Below are 18,923 nucleotides of genomic sequence, written 5' to 3'. Positions count from 1 at the left end.
GACTTGCACAGGATTTCAGTCCATTTCCAAGTTATACAATCTCTTAATGCATTCCTGGCATGAAATGTGCTTTTTTCAATTGAAAATTTCCCAGTCTTAGTCGGAGAGATCCATCTGATCTAACTTCACGAGAATTAAAATTACCCAGGCTTTTTTTACAGTCAAGGGAGAGAGCGGTCCTAAAATTCATTGAATTAAAGGAGGTAAGACTAACGTGGTAAAATGACTTGTTGCCTAGGAATGAATCCTCTCCACTGACATTACAGGGAGTCTGGATGCCCAATTTCCAAGCTGCTGCAGGTCAGTGAGATGACTTCCAATCTCAGAGAGGCCAAGGGAATCAAAAGCCTCTCTCCCTCCTTCTGTTGTTTCTTAAAAGCCCAGCCAGATTTACAGATCTTGTATCCAGACTTGGCCAAACTCCACATCACACACTTTCACTATCTGAATGAGCACATCTCGTAAGCTGCGGAGCCTTGGTTCTCCTCTCAAGGTGCTTCTCCTTCTCCCATAATAAGGAGCTACGTGTGGATTGGCAAGAGCCACACTTCCTTCAAAATCTGGTTCTCCAAGAATGCTAAATTAAATTGCTTAATTTCTTATCTTCAAAAAAAATGCAAATTGTAGGGGTTAAATTAAGGACTTTCAATGGAATTAGTGTTACAAATGCTCAATGTTTCAGTCCCTGAGGTCAACATTTTCAAAACTAGTAGTTATCTTTAAGAAACAGCTATCTCCCTTGAGCTGGAAGGAGTTTCTTGCTGACCTTTACTTTTAATGTGATATCCCTAAAGAGGTCATAGCAGAAGTCCTCCTTCAGTATGGCTCTGCTGGAAAGAAGCCATCAACGAGTCAGAGGATATAAAGGATCCTTGGGCCAATGCAGAAGTATAGAGCTTTTGTGCAGATGGCCCTTGGCTTCCAACTGGTCCCTCCAGATCCACTGAGCCAATACAACAATTAGAGGGAAATATTCAGAAAGCAGAATCTCACAGAGTTTCTCTCACCCATCTGCTCCTACAGACTCTGCAACAGGAGGAAATCTGGCTTGGGTTGCAAAAGAAGGGTGAAATGAATTGAAAAGGGCTCAGAACGGGCCAGAAGTTCATCCCAAAATGCAACAAAACTGTGAGAGTGTTTGGAATGCACTTGAAACAAAAGAACATACATCGAGAAAGTATAAAAAGCCCCAGCTGTAGAGGATTTAGGGGTCTGAAAAGCCAAAAGCATGGATTCTTCTCCTGCATGACTTCAGAAAGCAAAACACACTGGCTGTCTACTGAAATTAAGAGAATTCCTTTGTGCTTTTAATGAGCTCCGCACATATTTATGTGCTCTGAATGGTCATATACATGTGAAATACTTCTGCATAAGAAAATGTTTATTCCAGCCAGAGCATTAATAGATGATAGAAAATCTTCATAGATAATATAATTTGGGGGCATTCAAATTTTCTACAGTAATCCAGTAGAATATAAAAACCTCTGTGTTTACACTGTCTGTGTAGTATTTCCCAGGTTCTTCTTACACAGGCAGGTTCACTTAAAAAACTGCTGGTTTTTGGATGCAATTCAATGCCAGCCAAATTTAATACGAACATTCAAGCGACGTCCATCACCTTTGAACTATGCCTTCCATGCAATTTGTGTATATTTGAAGAAGGAATCTTTTTTTTTTTCTTGAAAGCTTGCTAGTGCTTAATGCAGCTTGCATTGTCTTTCTAAAATAAGCCAATCAAATAATATAATGAAATTCATCCACATTATTAGCCTTCCCCAAAGACAAAGCAAAGGCTAGACATTGAAGCTCGCAAGTATGTGAGGGAAAACACTGTCTTTAAATTAGCATTAGCAGATATTGGAGGAGGGGAGAAAAGCAAGGAAGTACTCACTATAAAATATACACTCAGTGATGGTATGTGCTTACATGTTTTACAAAGAGTGATAAAGCAGAGTTTGGCAAGGTAGGGTTAGCTCCTGTAATCAAGACTGGGGGATTATTATAATAGTCAAGGCAACAATGCCAACTCTCCCAATCTTTATTTATTTATTTATTTATTTTTACCAATCTTGACATATTGAACTGTTTTCTTTGGTTTGGCTCCTGAAATAAAATGATTTCATGAAAATCTCATTTTTCAATAAAAATGAGAACTTCTAAGCTGGGGAATTGAGTGTGGAACCTTAAGGCTTGGGAAGCTAAATGGCAACCTGCTGCTTGTTGCCTTTCAAATTCAAACATCACAAATTTTAATGAGGCCAGTATCATGATTTACTTGGACATCACAAATAATTTATGGACACAGGGCAAAGGAAACAGAGAACACACAGTGGTGCCAATGGGCTGCTACAGCAAGAACAGGATTCACTTTTGGAGCTGATGTTTTGCTTGTTTAATGTTTGTATGCTATTGAGTTCTTGAGACAAAGCCTCATTTTTCTTTGGATCAGCTCCCTGTCTTTTAAACAAGCTCCAGTTGCCTTCAACTAAAAATGCCTATGCAAACATCCCTTCCAATAAAACCAAAGATATAAATCATAAAAGCATAAAAATTAATTTAACTACTTTGAGGCTCTGCTTGCAAAGAAAATTGCTTGTATTTAAGAAATACTATTCCTGAGGAAATATTTCTTTACATGTATATTTATACACATGTATAGAGTGCGTGCTGTGTAACTTCTGTGTAGCTCAGAGAAGACGTGAGCTTTAGCAGTACAAGTTAATACTTGCAGATCTGGAGGTCCTTAATTTTGGATGAGGGAGCAGCTACATTAAGCATCCCACCTTAGCAAACTGCGACTTCGTCGGGACTTCTGCACTCAAGAGGCACTAGAGACCTGACACATAAGTAAGAGTGAGAATTCCACAGCTTCTGTGGCTTTTGATCAAACTTTTAGTGCCTGGATAGAGTGGTAAGCACACTCACTGACTTCAAAGACAAAAGTCTGGCCCCTCAAACGCACTGCACGTGCTTGAATAAATTCTGGCGTGCAGAACTACTCAAGCATGCAGATTCTGTCTTTACTTATCCTGAGGAATGCCTAACCTTCACCATTAAATTCAGCACAAGAACCAGAACAAATATTTGACTGTAAGCACATTTTTTAGCTCAAAGAACATGCAAGCATCAATAACCTATCTTCTTAGCATCTTACTCAGTCATGTGTAGACTTTAGTCTTCAACTTGAAAAATTCTATTAATAAGCAAGGCATACACAATGTGAAAAATACATATTGGATTCATTTTTTTTGCAAAATGAATGCAAATAGCTTAAGTTAAAAAACTCTGGGCCTTTATGCTGCTTTGTGGGCTGTGAGAACAAACATTCAGGAATAGCTTCAGCAGGCGAGACCTTGCTGGAGACACTGGAGCATTTTCTATTCCTTCTATAAAACACACCATCTGAGTCTTTAATACTGAGTGCACAACACTGAAGTAACATAGCACTGAAGATAAAGTCCTGGATAATTTTTGATTTCCAAGAAGAGGACATGAACTCTTGGTCCTAGCAGTGAAATAACGTTTAGTCTTTTGTGCTTATTGGTGGAGCTATAGCTTGGAGAGAAAGTGTAATATCTTTAATTTGATCTTCAGCAGTAAGGTTTAAAAGTTACATGTTTTGGGGAAAGAAAGAAGTAAATTTAGAGCAGTTTTTATAATGAATATAAAGTTAAAATTGTTTTGCAGGAGAGGCAGTCAGTCATTAAATCATCCCATATCTGAGCACATTAGCAATCTAATCTTTAGTCGAGAAGGTACATCCCTCAAGTAAAAGTGATATGCTTCTACAACTTCTTTATTAGCCTCAAGACCATACGACTTTCAGAGAATAAATCCTGGATTGAGAGCCCATTCTAAAGTTACTTGACTAAAATTTCTAGTTTTGACACAGTTTGAGTCAAAGCTGAATCTACACTACCTGGGAGAAAAAGGCAACAGAAAACTTCCAAGGTGCACATAATGTAATAGAGATTGCATTATTTTTCTTCAGTGTCTCAATTCTTTCATTTCGCAGTCTTAACCAAATATGAAAACATTAAACACAATCTCTGAGCTCAAAGCCACTTCCAAAACTGCCAAGTATAAAACTGTTACTGAATTGCTCTGTTCTGTTTATCATATTAAGATACATTTTTAGATGAAAAAAAAAATGCTAGATTGCAAGTGTAACATAATAGAACCAGCAAGCACTGCCAGCAGGTCTGAGGAAGAGAGAATAATTCAGAGATATTGTCATCTGTAGGCCAATTTATATTGTCAGACAGCAGGTTCGCATTAGTCTCTGATGTCACTGCAATAATGGCATAATGTAACGATTGAGCAAAGAATACCTATGGGGTACAGCAATGCTGTGTGGTAGATCTGTACTTGTTAAAGTATTTCAGGATTCATTCAAAGCCGAATCAGAAGAAGCAAAAGACGAGGATTAGAAGAAGAGTGAGAAAATGATGTTCAGAAAGAGTTGTGAATATTTTAGTCTTTGTTTCGTGATGATGAAGCAAGCACAATGTTGTACGCTACTGATTCAGTGGGTTCATGATTAAAACAAACTAATGCAGCAATTTGGGGGTTTTGTGCTTCCCTTTTTTTTTTTTTCCCTTCTAACAAGAAAAAAAAAAAGCTTTTTAACAGTCTCTCGCGGCGGGCATAATGTGCATCTGTGCTCTGATTTACTGCACATGCTGCCTTCTCCAGCATCATGTTAAGTTAGGGTATCAGCATGGTAGGTCACACAGTGGGAGCGACCTTTTGCTAATCACTACACATCAGTTACTACTGGCACGCAGCTCATTACTAAGAAACCCTCCAACGAGCTGGCTTTCAAATATGTTCAGACTTTGATTTTTTTTCCTCTTTTATTTCTTTCTCTCTCTTTTTTTTTTTTTTTCCCCTCAGACTAAAGATTATATTTTTACATAAAAGCTTCTGTTGTGTAATTTTGTCAACTAGGGTTCCAAAGTCAAAAAGGCACCCAGTTAATTTTCCATCATTATAAAAGGAGCCTGAAAATCCATACTGAAGGTAGGCCTGTAATCTTGGGTTTCATTAAAAAGGTCAGAATACTTTTACTCACCACCTATTATTAAAATGTTTGAAGACTGCCATTAATTTGATTTTTCAGATCACAGAAATCTCGCTGGAAATGGGAACGTAATCCTGCTGTTGCTTTACTGACACTTTTCATAGGGAAGGATACAGCTGCAGGGACCAAGAGCTCTCCTGCAATTTACAATTGGTTACTTTGGACAAATGGCAGGTGACTAATGCAAGACAAACTGTTTGCTCAACCTGGAAGCACTGGGTTTAATTTCAGTTTTTGAAAGAGGGGAGAAACTGTTTCTATTGACGTTGAATCGTAAGCTGTCCCCTGCCAGTACATCTGCCACGTTTAATATACAACAGCCCCCTGCCCGACAGTGTGATTATTAGAGATGCAGAATTTGATAGCTGAAGAATACAAAACATAGCTGGAATAAAATGGAATAAAATGAAATGGTTTCCAACTTACCGGCCATTTGCTGAATGCCGCTGAAGGCACCCAAGTTACTGGAGGAAGTTGCTTGCTGCAGAAGCTGCAAATTAACAATACAAAACAGCAATCTATCTGACACTAGTGTAACAAATGAAGATAAAACTAAAACGAGTGATCACATTTCACATTTGGAGTATTTATGCTTTTCTTTACATTTATGTAGTCTCTTGCTTCTGTCTATTGTTGGAATGAACATCCCTAGAGTCAATGCTGTAAATCCATATTAATGTCTAATCTCTATTAAGAAACACAGAGGCACAAGGGAAACTCAATAACATTGCTGCTTTAAAACAATTAATCAATTTATTCTTTTTAACAACCAGGTGTTAAATCTATTTAAACCAACATAGCGTGACTAATTACAACCCTCTGTAGTCTAGTAGTTACTATAACTCATCTCTGTCAATCACGGTCCATTCTCCACCACCCTCTTGAATTCAGTTTTTTCTTTATTACCTATATGAATCAACACAGTGCATCAACACAGATACTCATTAGACTGGTATTTGTATACAGCAATTTAGCCCACCTCAGTATTAATTAGCCTACCTCAATACCGATATATATATTTAATTGCCAGGTAAATTGCTGTTTATCATTATATCACTATACCAACACATTGTATACATACAAATTACACACTTATGCATATACAGTACAGATATGGACGCATCTATTTGTCTAGCTCAGAATCATCAGGAGCTCCCCAAATTATCAAAAAGCTGCCCAACCTGTACACGCAGCTCCAGAGCCATAAAAAGCAGAAAACCCTTCCAGCCATGCTGCAAGGGAGACTTGGCAATCCAAGACCTAAGACACACAGCTGTGTTATTCAGCTTTCTCCATGAGGGGCAGCAGCTGGCACTTGTTTTTCGTCTTACACATAGATCAAAGAAAATATCATTTTAAATTTATGAGAGACAAATTGCTTTCCTCTGCCACCTTCCCTTCTGTAAAAGATAGTATGAATCACGTGTGTTTAGCATTGATGGGACCATGCATTAAAGTAAAAGTAATTTCCAGATGAAAATATGTAAAATTAGAGCACTGAACCACAACATGCTAGTTTAGAAGCTGCACCATACAGATACGGACTGTACAGTGTTGTGTTCAGATGCCTATCTGTCTTCCCCTAAGGAATAACTTAAATTTTATTCCTGCAATGAATAACAGAATGTAATGTTCAAAAGAACAATAAAACTAATGGAGTAAAATTTTATTTTGCAGCACAAGTAAACTTTAAATGCTTGCCTTGGACAGTGGTGATGCACTGAAATGTTTATTCTTTGCTATTTAATTTTAAATCATGCAATAAACATGCAAAGTTTTTTTTTAATGTAGAAGTAGACATACTATATGTCCTGCAGAATTTAGCATTCCACAGAAGAAAGTTTACTATTGCTAATTTTCATGGGTCTAAAATAAATACAGCATGCTATAGGTGCACCACCTCTGATGTGAACTTACAGCTAGATATTGTGGTGTGAGTCCTCCAAGACCCGTGAGGTTTCCCCAAGTGGCAGTATTGAGCTGTTGCATCTGCTGTGCCAACTGCTGCTGCAAACGCCGCTGCTCTTTGTCCTTTTGGGTATCAGCAAACTTCACCACGATTGGCGAAGAGCAGCCCTGTGGTTAGACAGATCGGGAAAAAGAAGTGTTAAATCACACTGTGCCATCCCTGCACCATGAGCTCAGCCACATCCCTTAGGGCCATTGGCAATGGCACGACCTGATAGCTTTCCTTTCTTTGTGATTGACATGTGTAGGACCACAAGGACTAAGATTTTCAGCTTCTCAGGAAAAGAGGCTGTAGAGAAATTATTGATTCCCTAGTTCTTTTTATAAAGCACCTTTCCTCAGGCTCTCTTTTCCTTCCAGCTATCAAAACTGCTGCCAGAGACAGCAAGTGTACCAGTCCTCTTTAATTAAGCTTCACAGCTGATGAGATGGACATGTTGCTTTGTCTGCAGTCTGTTTTCAAGGCATCGCCAAAGGGAGAGGTGTCCAACCTCCCTGCTGCCAATGACCACACAGCCAACACAGCCCTGCCGCACGGGCTCCCTGTGCTCGGTGCAGCTGTCTTGTCTACCCTAAATAAATAGGCCTGACAGCACCGGATTTACTGCAGCACCCATCAGCAATGGGTCGTTGGTTCCTTCCATATCAATAACCTTGGATGAACACCAAGGGCTATGCTATGAGGACAACTCACCCACCTGCAGCTTGCTCCTGGGCACACTTTGTGTTGAGCGCCTTTGAGGTGTGAACAAAAGGCAAGATGTGGACCAAAACTGACTACTTCTGGTGAGAGCAGCCCATTCCTGATTGACACCACTCTTATAGGTTTTATTCTATTTTCCTATTGTTTCAATGAGCCTCTTGTTACGTGATATGGGAAGGCTGCAAGACTCTGTAGGAAACAGACAGTAGGAAAGAACTCAAGATCTGGTCTGCAGCCTGCTCCTCACACATCTCAGGGATCCTTAAGAAGCTGTGGACTGGGTGGGCTGTTGAGGGACCTAAGCATTTCCCTTGGACCTCAGGTTGGGTATTCCTGGGCAAAGTCACTGAGAGAACAAGACATGTGAATGTGAAAGATGTCTCTGTTGCTCTCACCCTATTCTTTTTATCCCCACTATCAAATGTTTTCATATTTTAACCTTTTTAGGCTTCATTTTTTCAAATCAAGAGAACAAACTATGTACTGCGGTGATTCAGTTCTTAATTCAGGCATTTTGTGAGTCATGGTAGCTGCCAATCCATTCCTTACTGTTTTCCAACTACAGGAACCAATGAATAACTTCCCTCTACCTGCCATGCTTTATTATACTAATTTTGTGTCTAACTTCAATTTGAACATAATGGTAGGAGTGAAAGATGACTCAAGTTCAAAAAAGAGAGCAATATTTTAGCCAACATGTGCAATGTGGGATGGGGAGGGGGGTTATACTTAGTCTAACTCTCCCCATGACTGCTCTCACAACATTGTGAACATCTTCAGCAAAGTTTATTTCCTCTATAATCTACAGAGAACAGTTGAATACCTTTTCTCTGAAGAACCTCACGCCAGGACAAATGCTAAGAACATTCGAAATCAACAGACAAAATGATGAAATAAACCGCAATAATAATATCTCTTGTATGAAGATCTCCCATCAATACTTTTCCTTTAGAATTATCTCAGAAAATCATCACTTGTGATTTATTATTCCACCTCCAATTCCTTCCCTGTGTGTTTCATTGTAAAACTGTCTTTCAGTGTTTCAGCAAGAAAAAAAGGAGATATGTACCACTCTAGCAATCAAATAAAGATTATGAAAGAGTCAGCTTGTTACAAAATTATGTCTCTTCAATGATTTTTATTCTAGTATTAAAAACAAGGTCCTTTAATAAAAAAAAAAGGAGCTAGGGGTGGGAGGGCGTGAAAGAAATTTTTCTGCTTCAACTAATAAAAAAGCAAGCTGTACTGTATTTAATATGAGCTTTGGTAGCATTGGACTAATCAAAACCAGAACTTACTGACTGCTACCTAGATGTACAGGAGAATCAAATCTACTTCCAAAGAAACAGAACTGAACTGTAAAGGAAGAAATAATCTATGGCTATTTCAGTTCTCAGTTCAGCAGCTCAGCACTTGACACTACAGCTGACATATTTATGAATGCTTAAATGTCAGTAAATTGTATAAAAACAATATCTCTGCAATTTATGAGTCTATAATTCATTTTTTTCACTGTCTGCTCTATATTTCATCACTTCATCATTTTCAAGAGAGCAAACATTCTGAAGACTGAAATTATATGTAGCAAGTGCCTCTATATGAGAAAAGGGTTGTTATTGTTGCAACAAATTTACTCCATGATAACAAATTAGCGTCTTCTACTGGTACTGCATTTCAATGCCTTAAACAAACAAACAAAACCCACAGAAATGAGATAGAAGAATAGAAACTCAGAGCAGCAGTTATGTATTCAAGATCAGTTGATTTAACCAGGTCAGAAAGTCAGATGCAAAAAGTAGTAAAAGAACTCATTATTTTAAGAGATATATTCATCTGGACATGAACATCCCCACTGTTCTTTCTTTACCCACTTTGAAAATACATGTTGGTCAATAATGTGTGACAAGGAAGCAAAAATAATGAAATCAGAAAAAAAATCTGCAGTAATTGAGTTGATGTGACTGTGTAATACATATTCTCCCCAGAGCCCATCTATTTTTTTGCATTCAATGTGAAACAAATGCATCCAAGGACCATTGTTTCAGGCTGAGAGGCAAGATTTAATGCTAGGTAATGTAAGTTAACTTTCTAGCAGAAGAGCACTGGCTCTTTATGCTTTATGCTTTTCCATTTTCCATCTTGAAGGTCCCATCACACACAAGAGGTGCATCTCCCTTTCTCATTCAATTGCTCGGCATTTGCACCCCATTTTACTCCTGACAGCTGGTGCTGCCTTCGTATTTTTCTTTTTGTTGGCAATACAGTGTACAGACTCTGTTCAGCCCATCACCTCTGGAGCTGAAGGGTGTACTGCTTCTCTCCAGGAAGGGACTCCCAGCCTAAACTCAGCTGGCACAAAGATCCAGGTGTTCAAAGTGCAAAATACTTGAAACTGCCTTGCCTTGCCAGTTTGGGGTTCTCATTGACGATAACTCTAAAGATACTGAAATCAAAGACTAATTATTCTACAGAACTGAAGTAAGCAGGAGCATTACAACAAAATGCAGCCTCAGTTGGAGCACTGCAATTAACAGAAGAATGGATGAATTTGTCTGGGATGTATTATCTTTTTAATGTTATCATCTTCTGAGGTAGATCTGTGTAAAATTCGTCTTGCTAGACAGAAAAATACATTAAAGCACATGGAAAAAATATAGGTAAAACACAATATTACCAATAAACATTTTCTTTTTCATGAAATCAAACCCAGCAAAATATATAGATCTGAATTAATGGAGCAGTGCATGGCAGACAAATTACTATGAGTGTCATTTCAGAAACTCAAAGTGGCAGTTTTTCCACAATATACTGTCAGACTGCATATATCATATAGCACTGGCTTTCTAGTAAAGATAATTTCAAATATTCTTGTCTCATTGGAAGATTCTCATCTAAAACTGCATACTTAGGGCCTAAAAATGCATTGCACTGAAAAGAAAAACACATCAATTATAAAATAAGCTCAACCAAATTCAAACGGGATGCTTGGAGAGACAATAGCTTTGCAATGCCAGTATCATTACTTGTAGTATACAGGAAACAGTTAGTGACATTTTCATGCACTGCCTTCTTTTTCCTTTGCCTTCTCGTCCTCTCTCCACCCTCCCACCCCTGCTCTTCCCCCCCTGGCTCGTTACACAAAGCAGCTAACGACATGACGCAATAATGATTGTTTAGCACCCCGCATGCTTTGGGAGACTAGAGCATTGCAAAGAAAAATCACTGAGAGAAATCGAAAGGTCCTGGTGTAAAAATAAATAAAAAGAAACAAGTGCACATAACATCAATGCCACCTCTGAGAAAAATCATCACTACACGAAGATACAGTATACATAATACAGTATAACATGCACTCTCCAATGATAAGCTAGAAGATCCAGAGTAAGTAAAGACTTAATACTTGTGCGGTTTTTTGTGCAAAATTCTGAAAGACCATGACAAAAATCACAGACTGACAAAAGTTTGAGATTGCCAGACAAGCCGTGGCACTTGATCACCACTCCAATGACCGGATCGTTAGCCTGCTGCTGGATTCACGTTAAGTGAATGGGTTTCATGTTTCGTGTTGCTCATTGTTACAAAATATGAGGCCGTAGAGGCAATGTGGGAGGAGATAGAGCTTGAGAGGGGCCAGGCACAGCGGTGCTCTGTAGGAAGCTTCGATATGCTCTGTCATCATTAGCGTTTTTATCGGCTTTATGAAGAAGGAGAAATTATATTAGCTTAAAAAGAGATTCTATTTACAGGAAAACACATGCATAGTAACTCAGTGTGGCCACGTTAAATCTCTTGAGCTTTTTCACAGAGCAGCACAAACCAGAACACTTAAAAATCTATTTAAAGGAAACTAAGATTTTTTTTTGGGGGGAGGTGTTAATATTAAAGGTAATTTACTCATTAGGTACACTCTTGAGTATGAGTGAAGAGTGGTATTCACAGCAATTTTATTTTCTGTGAATGCCACTGAGAACAGGATACAGAGCTGTGTTTGGATACTGCAACTTGATTGTGTGCTTCCAGGCCGTTAAGAAAAACACATTTGACAAGGAGAGGTAGAGTGAGTTGGCAAAAAGTTTACATCTGTGATTGTCATGTGTCTGATCTGGTCCAGGAGAGCATGGCTTTACCATTCGCAATCATTTGCACAAAGAAAACAAAGAAAGGGCAAATGATACAGTACTGTACCTCCATGGTCTGAGACTGGTGCATGGCTTTGATTGCATTCTGTGCCATTGCCCTTGTAGAAAATGTGACAAACGCACAGCCTGTGGGAACAAGGGGACAGGGAGCAGGAAAGACAAAAAACAACAAGACAAAAGGGTTGGACGCTTGTTAAACCAACACAGTCTACGAGAACGGCCACAAGACGACACTGTTCTCAGTAGTACATAAAAATAAACAACTTCTCTAGTTTATTTATCGACAGTGCTGACTTGCTAATCTGACCATAGATGAAAGAAAAAAAAATTAGGTGGGATGGGTGAGGAGAAAAGGGTTTCTTTCTTCAATTTTTTTTTTTTTTTTTTTTTTTTTTTTTGTTGGTTGGTTGGTTGGTTGGTTGGTTTTGTTCTTTAGCCACAGGGTTTGACATGCTTAAGGCTTTTTTATGCAGTGTTTGGATTGCATAGTTTAGTCCATTCGGGCCATGCATTAATAGCTGCTTGCTATTGTGTCAGTAAATATTGGACAGTGAATAAACAACTGGCATCACTGGCAGCTGAGCTGAGAATTTAAAGGAGTCAATAATATCACATATTTCCGTGATGCACCAAGAACAACCGTACAAGTAAAGATGAGAAAAACTCGACTGTGAACTTTGCAACTAATTGCAAAAAGACTCAGACAAAATTCAGTAACATAGGTGGAATCTCAACATTTAAGAAAATAACATATTAAGAATAAAAATCTTTATGATTTTTGCTTCTCAGAGTCCTAGGTACAAGTATAATTCTTTGATCTATGAAAGCTACCAAGAGCTTGAACAATTCAAAAGCTGTGTGCATGAATAACTAAAAAATCACTTTTCTCCCTCTATTGCCTTTTAAATCATAATGAAAAGCCAGTAGGCGAATGCCTGGGCTATTTTTCCACTCTTTTACTATTGTCAGTCATACCTATACTGGGCATGGTACGGGTCAACTTTCTTAGTGCATGACTCACTGCCCTTTTGACTAATAAAAACACTGCCTTCTGAGATTTACATTTTATTCTTCATGCACCCTTGGGCATCTTAAAGAAAAAGACTGTGAAATTAATGCAGATTCGGGCTGATTTTGTAATAATACCATGGCACACTAAAAGCTTAGCTAAAGCAACACAGACTTATTTCACTTGTGATCTCTAATGACTTTAAAAGTGCATTGATTTTCAGCTCCCTTAGCCTTGCACAGTTTGAACTTAGGTTTCAGAGAATAATTTAGTGTTCCACTCAATTTCCTCAAAACATTATTATTATTACTACTTAAAAGATTTCCAAATGAAGCAAATCTAAGCACTGAGAGGCCAAAGCATATTGTCATTTTAGAGCTAATACATGAAAGCTACATTCTGGCATCAAAAATACAATGTTGTTGCCCCTGTGGCCAATGGGCAAAATTAACTATTTTGCAATCCAACAAGCAACAGATTGTTTGGTTTATGCAAATCAATTTGAGGCATAAAATACCTTTTCTTTTTTTGCACCGTGTGTACCTGGTGAGATTATCAAGTCAAGACTGTATTCACATTTTAATCAAACAACAGTAAGAGAAAGCAATGCCTGATCATTACCCAAAAGCACTACATCTAGTCATGAAAATAAAGTCAATGCATTTTTGCATCATGCGGTACTTTTTTTTTCTCATTAATGTAAAAGCCCTTGGTACAGGACAACCTAAACTGGCTTATGTACCTCTGGCTGATAGGTCAGCGTTTTAAAATCAGAAGAAGGATTCTTTTTAACGCAAACTTCATGGCAATGTCATGACTCTACTGATGATGTCTTACAGCTGTTTAGACACAACTACTATACTACCGTTATTCAGCAACAAAGTCCTGTCAAAGAAAATGATGTAATGAATGGCTTTCTGTACAGCATTCTAGACCAAATGTGCATAGAAGGGTAAATAAATTACAGTACCTCTGCTAGCTTCCATAATGCTGCTGTGCACTAAAATGAAAGAGGCCCAAATTTACCATTGAAGTAATCTCTCCAACAAAAACATTTCTGTTATTATCATTAAAAGAGGAAATATCACCAAGGGTTTGCATTTCTTGTCTTGCAAATTCAAAGGGGGGTGAGTACAAATAGAGATATACCGGAGGACAGGCAAGAAACCCCATAGAGCCTTGAGTAATATTGTTTATAACGGTCAAGAAACTACTTCATTCACTTCTCTTGTTCTCATTATCCAGGAGTGTGTAGCACAGTGACAATTACTGAATTGGAGGCTTAGAATGCATAAGAAGCATGTAAAATGTCAACAAAAATCAATAAGACACAGTTTATGCATTTATCACAATTTCTACCCAGCGGAACTGCTGTAAGTAACTTACGAGAGATGTTGCAATTAGCAGGTCTCAAAAGAAATGTGAATCAGCAGAGAAATAAAGCTGTACTCTTCTCAAGATAAAGGAGACTTGCTCCTCCCTCCCTTAAGCTTTTTCTCTTTTTAAGCATGAAGCTCAGCTGCTGGGGACTTTCGGTGCCCAATGCTACAGCAAAACCTCCTTCCTCATCGCCCAGTCCAAATTCATTTGCTTGGATCCTGTTTTCCTTTGTTGTGGAGTGAAAAGACTTGTCGCTGATCTCTGCAAAGTGCTGTATAGCAAGCTACCTAGTTAAAAGAAACTTGTTCTCTAGGCAAGGGGAATGTTTGATAAACGAGGTTATGTGGCTTGAATACAAGCATTTGGAAACAGCATTTTATGGAGAAGATGGGACTGCATTTTAATTATGGTTTGCCAGCCAGAGGCTACAAGGTTAGGTTCCCTTGTTATCTCTGGTCAGCAGGGCATTTTCCACCAATAGACAGTGACCATTTGCACAGTAAATACCCAATTTGCTTTAATAATCATGGTAAAAATTAAGTAGGCAACTTCATTTCTAAATCATCTGATAACATAGACTTTCAGTTATTACCATCAAGCATCCCAAATTAGATGCTAGCTAATTAAGCCATATTTCCAGACATTGTTCCAGACTAAAACGCTATGTATATTCACATTTAAAGGTTGTGGGTTTTTTTTCGGGTACCAAACCTGGACAATCACATGCAATATTTGTATACGTTATGTGTGCACATATATATTATTGTGTGGGAAACATGGGATCCTATATATTTTATTGTCCATGAAAAATGGAATCCCTTCCTTCTACACGATCAGACTGCCACAATGGAGAGAAGCTAAGCCTAGATAACAGAATTCAATCCACTTTATTGATAGATTTGCACGTGTAACTGAGCTACTGAGAAAAGCTGTTCTTGGATGCTTGTATTCTATGCCTCCTTTAATTTTTCTATATGGGGAATACAGGCATTTTAGAAGGGTATTTTTCTTGGGCACCTAGAATTTCATCAGAAGTTGGTATTTAAGCAACCTTTATTTCACTTGTTTCAGCTATTTGAGCTCTGGTAGCCCTGAACCATCCTATGCTCATCCTTGTATCTAAGGCGCTGGGAAAACATTCCCTTTTCAGCATACTTCACTCTATATCTCATGGTGGTCTTCTGGGAAAACGCCAGCAGCTTTAGGACTGTAGATCACAATTATAACAGGACAAGTCTAATCAGATTTCATGCCTCGCGGTGCAAGGAAACAAGAAAGATTTCCACGGCCTCTTACCTCATCACCTGAAACACTGCATTAATTGTAATGCCATAGGCCAAGCTCTTCTGCATCAATGGCTAGAAGCAAACTATTTCTGTTCTACCATACCAAGTCATGATACTTCAATTTCTGCCTTCCTTCTGGAGCTACGGAGCTCAAACTGAGAGAAAAGCACAGAGAGGGGATATTTCTACAGCTAACGCTTTGAAATTACTTTTGTTTTGTGAAAAAGATCCCTTTGTAAATACAGCCAACCTGAAAGTCACGTTCCAATTATTTATGACCTCTGGTTTCAAAATGTCAGGGATCACTAACAGAAGCAAAAGCGACGGAGAAAGGAGGGCTAGGAGCTTCAGTTGTATCTGCAAGGCTGTGTTCTCACCCTGTACAACAGATAAGTGGTTGACTAGGGACAGGTTTCTTCAAGTAATTTCCTCCTTTCAGGCAGAATTGGAGTGAGACACCCAGCCCCACCACAGAGCAAACTTTGGAGTGCATTACTGCATCTGCCACCTCAGCTAAAGCAACATCCAGACACACTGGGTTGGTCTTCTTTTTCCCCTAGAGCTAAAGAGAATTTTGAAAAGGCTGCAAAATTAGAAAAGCTTCCTATTTGAACCATGCCACCCAATTAACTAGGGCTTGATGCTTGAGTGACTGAATTATCAGAAATATTTTACAATGCCCAGCACTGCCCCATTTTAGCTCCTGCTTCACTTTGTTCTTCTCATCTTGGGCTTTCACAGACTGTTTTGAAATGTTTGCCTGTTCACGCACATAGTAACATAACATCAATACTAGAGAGCTGCCAGTAAAGTAGAACATTTTAAAGAATGTAGGCCTCAAGGTAAGGTGTCTGATTTCATACCTGCACAAGAAAGCTCCCAGATAAAGCTAGCAGTGTCTACCAGAGTTTTTAAAGCAATTTGGAATCAGGCCAAGAGTTAAAAATGGAGGTTTAAAAAACATGGCATTAGAATTCTGGAGATGAAAGAAAGGCAGAAACAATCAATTAAAAAAAATATTTTATATATATATATATATTTATCTATACAGTGACCCCTCTGACACAGAAGAAGGCTTGGGAGATTTTCAAAGCCATCCAAGCAATTGCAGCCTGATGCATGGAGGCTGCACAGCTGGTGGTGTAATGGTTTTGCTACAACTTCTCAGTTAACCATAAATGAGATTTTTCTTCACTTTCTGCAAAGAAACAATAGTGAAAAGCTGCCAAAATACTCCTGCAAGAAGCATTTGGGATCCTCTGTGTTGGAAGTCGCTATTTAAAGAAAAGATAAGGCTCAAGTAAAAGGCTATGGAAATCAAGTGTGATAAAAATAAGTTCTAGTTGGGCTGAAATATTTCTAGCTGAGATTGCAAAGTAGACTTTCCCTTTTCTACACTGATACTATAGCACAGCCTGTCGGAAGGACCAGTGTGGGAGACAGCCTTCTACTGATACAAATCACACAAAAATCCCTGTGGCTTACAAGTGTTTCAGCTATAAATGAAATCCTCAGACATTCTACTATAGAAACACTGCGTTGTTAACAGCTGCTGAATATACACAGTGGCAGGTCTGAGAACTCTGCCCAGTGTAAAGCATTTTGAAGAAGTCACAGTAAAGCTCTTTAGTTTATGCATATCAAGTGCATAACACCAACAGGCACATCCTATAAACATGCCTGATCCCTTTAGCTTTACTGACTTTTCTTGACCGTCAACCAGATGACAGATTCTAGATAAGTTCATGGTTTCCTCCTAGTTTTTCTAATTGGACAGTCAATTAACCACTCTGAAAAGAGCAGACTTCAGTGAATGGAATTAACAGAAACCCAGAGTCAATCAGGTACCAAAGACCGTGTTCTTTAACAGTCTCTATGTCCCTCCTGCCAGAATAATAATAAAAAAAAAGTAACATTGGAATTATTTCATTTCAGACCTCAATCTGAGGAAGGATTGCTGAGAAGATGCAATAATGGAAATCTGAGACTGAGGATTACTGGCCACAGGCCGGCAGACACTGGTCAACAGGATGTGTTTGCTCCTTCCCAGCTTTGGAAAAACTTCACTGGTGGAAGAAAATTAAATGTGACATAATGAGTGGAAAAAGAAAAATGTCACCATATTACAGCAAAATAAATAAGGCATGGAGGTGCCTTATTTACAGAGGAAGTAAAATATAGAGAAGTAAAAAATGCAGCCTTCCACAGTGCTCTTTTCCCATCACTTACTGATACAGAAGTCAAAAGGTGCTCCCTAACCCAGGCTGCTCCCATAGTGGCACTTCACAGTACTTCAGCTCACAAAGCAGCAGTAAATACCCATAAGGAAAAACAAACAGGCGTGAAACTTCCTCATCTGTCCTTCAGTGCAGCTAGTTATGATGCAAACACTAATTTTCTTTTATTCATTCATTAAGTAAATCCCTAAATCTGAAAGTTATAAATGGATTTTTGTGACAATAAATTGCTTGACCATGGTATAATTCTCCATGTCATCCTGCTTTCTAAGCAAACAAAGAAAAACAATTCCCTGCAATCGATGTGTCCAGACACATTTACTTGTCCTATGTGCCTGGTGAGATTTTGTTAAAAAATCATACAATTAGGAACCTGGGAGGTGTAGGAATGTATATATGGGGCATTTCCACAATATTCATGGTATATCCAATTGTCTGCACACGTTATTAGCAGGTTTTCCCCAGAGCATGCTATTAACCCAGCTGACTTGTTTCTGCTATCTGTTATATAAATCTGCACTTAGCAATACAACCCAATAATTTGCTGTGCAGTGCTCCTGTGATGAGGATCAGAGGAATTTTTTTTTTTTAATCATCATTATGGATGGTATTAATTCCTAGAGTGATACAGAGATATCGATCCACTTATCTAAATATATATATATATATATATATATAAAATTATAAAGCTTGAGGAGCACTGCTATACTTATTTTAAGGAACAGAAAAATGATGAGAAATCAACTTACGGTCATACTGCACATCAGTAGCACAGCTACAAATCAACCTGAGGTATTTCTGGCTATTTTTGCACGGTCCAGCTATCACTGAATGCTGTCTGTGTTGGCATCTATGGTCATGTAGCCATGTGCTGGAAGTCAGGAGGTCTGAAAGTTTCCTTAAGCCTTTTACAATAAGTGATTTAAAATCTTAATCATCTGAGGCAGTTCACTCCTGCTTTTTCATGATAATGAAGCTTAGCACATGATATCACAATCATGAATTTTTGTAAAGCATACTTAGCTCTTCAGAAAAAGTGCTGGATTAAACAACCCTGCAGGCTGAATCCTTCTCTTTGAATAATGAATATAGCACAGGCAGCTGCAAGCTTCTTTAGA

General features: G+C 38.4%; 1 protein-coding gene across 16 annotated transcripts in view; it reads right to left on the bottom strand.

Annotated features, from left to right (window-relative positions):
- Window positions 1-18,923, bottom strand: part of CELF2 (CUGBP Elav-like family member 2) — a 370,306-nt gene that overhangs the window by 43,505 nt on the left and 307,878 nt on the right. For all 16 annotated transcript variants that reach the window (XM_085215689.1, XM_085215679.1, XM_010720047.4 and 13 more), the window contains 3 exons: window positions 11,940-12,019; window positions 7,001-7,159; window positions 5,510-5,573 (listed from right to left, as the gene is read on the bottom strand). In XM_085215689.1, coding sequence (XP_085071815.1) covers window positions 5,510-5,573; window positions 7,001-7,159; window positions 11,940-12,019 — 303 coding nt within the window. The remainder of the gene's footprint in view (window positions 1-5,509; window positions 5,574-7,000; window positions 7,160-11,939; window positions 12,020-18,923) is intronic.

This window comes from Meleagris gallopavo, chromosome 1, assembly GCF_905368555.1.
Source record: "Meleagris gallopavo chromosome 1, MGAL_WU_HG_1.1, whole genome shotgun sequence".
Taxonomy (NCBI): domain Eukaryota; kingdom Metazoa; phylum Chordata; class Aves; order Galliformes; family Phasianidae; genus Meleagris; species Meleagris gallopavo.
Note: the sequence above shows the minus strand (reverse complement) of the source record. Positions and strands in the feature narration are given on the sequence as shown.